The sequence below is a fragment of the Penaeus vannamei genome, chromosome 13, assembly GCF_042767895.1.
Source record: "Penaeus vannamei isolate JL-2024 chromosome 13, ASM4276789v1, whole genome shotgun sequence".
Taxonomy (NCBI): Eukaryota; Metazoa; Arthropoda; class Malacostraca; order Decapoda; family Penaeidae; genus Penaeus; species Penaeus vannamei.
The window spans coordinates 38,095,387-38,100,386 of record NC_091561.1 but is presented as its reverse complement, the minus strand read 5'-3'; the positions used below and the strand labels follow the sequence as shown (position 1 = coordinate 38,100,386).

At 33.2% G+C, this 5,000-nt stretch overlaps 1 protein-coding gene across 1 annotated transcript in view; it reads right to left on the bottom strand.

The window, feature by feature from the left end:
- The window catches only part of slmb (beta-transducin repeat containing E3 ubiquitin protein ligase slmb), a gene marked incomplete in the record, with an annotated part of 33,520 nt that overhangs the window by 19,956 nt on the left and 8,564 nt on the right, over positions 1-5,000 (bottom strand). The window contains 5 exon segments of the mRNA XM_070129222.1: positions 724-802; positions 1,097-1,207; positions 1,480-1,598; positions 1,872-2,015; positions 4,405-4,596. Of these exon segments, the coding sequence (XP_069985323.1) occupies positions 724-802; positions 1,097-1,207; positions 1,480-1,598; positions 1,872-2,015; positions 4,405-4,596 (645 nt within the window).

The window sequence follows — 5,000 nt, the reverse complement described above, 5'->3', positions numbered from 1 at the left end:
TAAGTAAGCTAAACCGAATACAGAGGAAACATATCGACCTTAAGGCTGTAGTGACACCCTGTTGCCTTGATGAGAAACATTTCACATCAAGCTCTGATACACCCACCTACCCCCTGCAAGTAAATGTACGACACTTGTAGGGAATTGTAGCCTTTCGCTCACTTTTTTTTTTTTTTTAATCTTCATTTTTTTTTTCATTTTTTGGGTCTGCTACAATTACTTCAACAGTCCATCCAGGAATCTCCTTCAATTTACAAAATAAAAAATAAAAAAAAGGCCAAACAAAACAAAAAATAAACATGAAAAAATAATAAAAACAAACAAATGAATGAAGGCAAAATATTTTACTTTTTGGAGCTGGCCATAAGTTCATTTATTTTTTTCTTTTCTTTTTTTTTCAATTTTAAGAAGACCTTACAAAATAATCATGGAAGGGACCTTTCATGAAGTAATATAGGAAGACCATATATACCAATTCTATAGGCTGGCCTAGGTATTCTGTTACTGCACTGACTATTAGTTAAGCAATATACACATCAAATACAATGGCTTAACTTGACAGTCAGTGAGTAATATTACCATCACACATTCCACAATAATTTTCAACTATCAAAAAAGGCTTATAAAAGTTTCTTTTTTTTTTAACAATTTATCTAGAGAATAATATGGAGAGAGTAAGTGGAAAATAATCACAAAATGTGGACAAAATGCATGGTAACTTACCACAAGAGTTCGAAGACATAAGGTTCCAGCTGGCACTCGAAGATCCAGTGCTGCTTGGAGGTCCCAAACCTTGATTTTCCTGTTATTTAATGACAGTGAGTTATACACCTGAACCAGTAGTGTGGCAAAAGCAGAAAGTCCTCATCAAACAAAAGATGCAGGATTTAAATTAAATATTTTCTTTCATTCTTTTTATTTTAGAGTTGCTTAAATCAAAATTTGTACAAAAAAGAGAGGAAAAAAAAAAGTTTATTAATCATATTAAGGTAATGTGAATGTGTACAAGTTTAATATCCACAACAAAGGTATTCATGAGAAGATTTGAAACAACAACAATATACTTTTCATAGCAATGAATACATTATTAACTGACCCATCATATGCTCCTGATACGATCCTCTTGTTGTCAAAGCGAATGCATCGTACAAGTTCTTCATGCCCTTCTAGAATTCTTAAACATGCACCACATTCAATGTCCCACAGCCTGCAAAAGGAAAATATAAATACATTCTCATTTCAGCATATAACAATACAGCCTACTCAACACAAACAAAACACATACCAGGTATATACAGGTACACATCACCTTAAACAATAAATATGAATCTGGCAAAATCAATGTTTTTTGCAACAGAACAGTAAAATCATCCTCAGATTATACCAAGTAAACAATATAAACTGGATCTCCCAGAAAACACAAGCTGTGTAAATTAACAAAACAACAGGTTTCAAACATCATGTCCTCAACTCCTTTACCTTATTGTATTATCTGAAGAGCCACTGACTACAAGTCTATCACGATACTGCAGACATGCAATGCCCCTCTTGTGACCATTTAGCGTCCGCACAAATTCACAGGTTCCTGTGCTCCAAACCTGAAATAAAACAGAAAAATTTGAGTACATTGAATAATATTGTTTAGCATAGCTTAGAGAGTGAATAAGAACATACTGTTGTCATACAGTTTGCAAATGTAAGAATAAGTTAACAGATATCATAAGGCAGGTAAAAACTAAGAAGGGCATGGATGAAAGCTGAATTAAAGAGTAAAAGGTGAACAAAAACTAAATCATAATAACTGAACACTGGCTGACACTACTGGATGGATCATATTGCTTGGAAGAGAGATAAACAAGAATAAGGCTCACCTTGATTGTTCTGTCACCAGATGCACTGACAATATATTTCTCATCAAAATCAACAACATTAACTGCTGCCCGGTGACCCACTAGCACCCGTCTGAGGTTGATTTCTGCCGGAGATACCATATCCCAGACAGCAATGGAACGGTCCTGATAAGAAAAGAAAAAGTGGAGAATGCAGTTGAGAGCAAAATCGAGGCATTTATGAAATAAAAAATTATCTGCCGTCATTTACTCAATTGATTCATGCAATGCAAGATAATAGGACAATTGGGGCAGAAAATTAATCAGCATGATTGACTGACATGTGTTTAATGCAGAAATACATTTAAAACACTGATAACAAAATCTTGTACATCACATTATAACGCAACACATGAAAATGAGAAAGCATATGCATACATATCAGTTAAAAGCATTTTTCTTATTTGGTCCAATTCTCTAAAAGCATTTTGTTTATTATCATTGTTTTCAATGGTACAACCTCTTTTAACCCAAGAACAGCAGTATCAAAAATTGGCTAGTGGCCAGCACTGTAGAGTTGTGAGCATATTCGGGCAGTTTATGGCTTGCTCGTTAAATAATTCACACACAATATTAGGAACCCAATAGCTTGTAGCTTTATTTCAAACAAAAGTTTTGAAATATTTAAGGTTTCACTTCACTAAGATGAGCTCAGTCGGATGAGCTGATGGTGTTGGCTATGTCTTTATGTGGTGCCACCTGCAATTTAGGTTCACCTTTACCATGGCATTATACAAGATGCCATCCATGAACAAAGGGATAACAGACTACATATATATATATATATATATATATATATATATATATATATATATATATATATATATATATACACACACACGCACACACACATATATATATACACATATATAAACACATACATATATACATATATAAACACATACATATATAAACACATACATATATACATATACAAACACATACATATATATATACATATATAAACACATACATATATATATACATATATAAACACATACATATATATACATATATAAACACATACATATATATACATATATAAACACATACATATATATATACATATATAAACACATACATATATATATACATATATAAACATACATATATATACATATATACATATATAAACACACACACATTATATATATATATATATATATATATATATATATATATATATATATATATATATATATATATATATATATATAAATATATATAATATATATATATAAACACATACATATATATACATATACATTCATAATATATACATATATATACATACATATATCTACATATACATATACATACATATGTATGCATGTTTGTGTATATATATATATGTATGTTTGTATATATATGTATGTATATGTAAATGTAGATATATGTATGTATGTATATGTACGTATGTTTGTATGTATATGTATGTATGTTTGTATATATATATATACATACATACATACATACATATATATATATATATATATATATATATATATATATATATATATATATATATATATATATTAACCAAATATTCTGCATTGTGGGTTATAAAAAAATTGGCTTGCAGCCAGTTACATAGAGCTTTTAATGCAAATCAGCCATTCTATCTGTGCTTGGCACACTTGGCATTTCAAGCATTTCTTAACCCATTTATGACGGTGTCCCACTTATAAGACACCCGGAAAAATAAACATTGCCGGGCGTCCCGCCGGTGTGATACTGGATTCTGGGCCAGCCCCCGCATGCCAATTTTGTAGCTGCCTGGAAGCTATTATTTTTGGCTTCAAAATATACTGTCGCTAGTGGGTTAACCCATTGGCGCCGGGTGTCACGTACGTACATGCCATGGCTGTTGTGGACCAAACGCCGGGGGCATCAAGCCATGCCCATTCCCGCGCTACTGGCTTGTCAGACGGAGGTTGTTTTTCTCCACTAGTAGCGGCTTCATTTATATGGTAAAGATTTAAGGCAATGGCACCTAAAGTGAAGGTAAACCTTCAAAATTTTAACATTTTTATAAATTTTAGAAAAATAAAAGCTTTTAGGTGCTATATGTCGCTCGCAAACTACCGATCGAGCCGGGCGCAAACAGGGGAAACTGCCAGTGTGCGCCAACAAGCCGGTGCATACGTAAACTTAACAAAATTTTTACCCGTCGCTGATGGGTTAAGGACCTAATCATTCGTTGCCAGAGTTTTTAAGCCAATGTTAAAAAAAAAAAAAGATAGTTATCCTTCACATTAGGCTTTGAACCTAATTGTGACATCAAACAAATGATATTACTACTACTGCAGAAAGACAGAGTTCTACTTGACATGCCAATGGCACAAGTTTCATGACGCAGTGCCATCTATGACTTAGTCCACTGAAGTCATGGTATGCCATGATGCAATTTGCTTTAAAAATTTATCCAACCAAAAAAGTCAATCAAGGAAGCCTATGTTACCAATTGTAAGGATTTTTTTTGGATGATTCCCATAAGAATACTTTAACTACCTACCTTTGAGCAAGTGACCATCATTCCATTGTTAAAGCGTAAGTGAAGTACTGCCTCACAGTGGTGGATGAGCGTATTGGTCATCTCGCCTGTGTTCACATCCCACACTCTGACTGTGGAATCTGACGACCCGCTAATGATCACCCTCTCATCGTACTGGAGGCATAACACTGACCCTGTGTGACCCGTCAACACCTGGAATATAGGTTCGGGGGCAAGGTTAATGGTTGTTGGCTGTGTTCTCAGGAGTTTCTATTATTACTATAGTAACACTAAAGAATGATTTTAACGAGTCAATGATACAACTATGAAGACTATTCCTTACAACTAAAAGATAAGCTACAGTCTTAATGGGGCAGATATATTCAACTAACAAGAGTACCTAAAAAAGGGAAAAAGGGAATCTGACTACTGATAGAAGGAAAGACAGACAAAGCAAGGAAAAGGAAATAACTGCCTTTTTAACCATGAGGCTGCTTAAAACCTTAAAATCTGGAACACATTCACTTTTTCTTCAGTAAACTAACACAAAATAGTATTTACTATTTCAATTCATTTCTCAATATCAACATAGGTGGAAAAATCACCATTTCCACAAT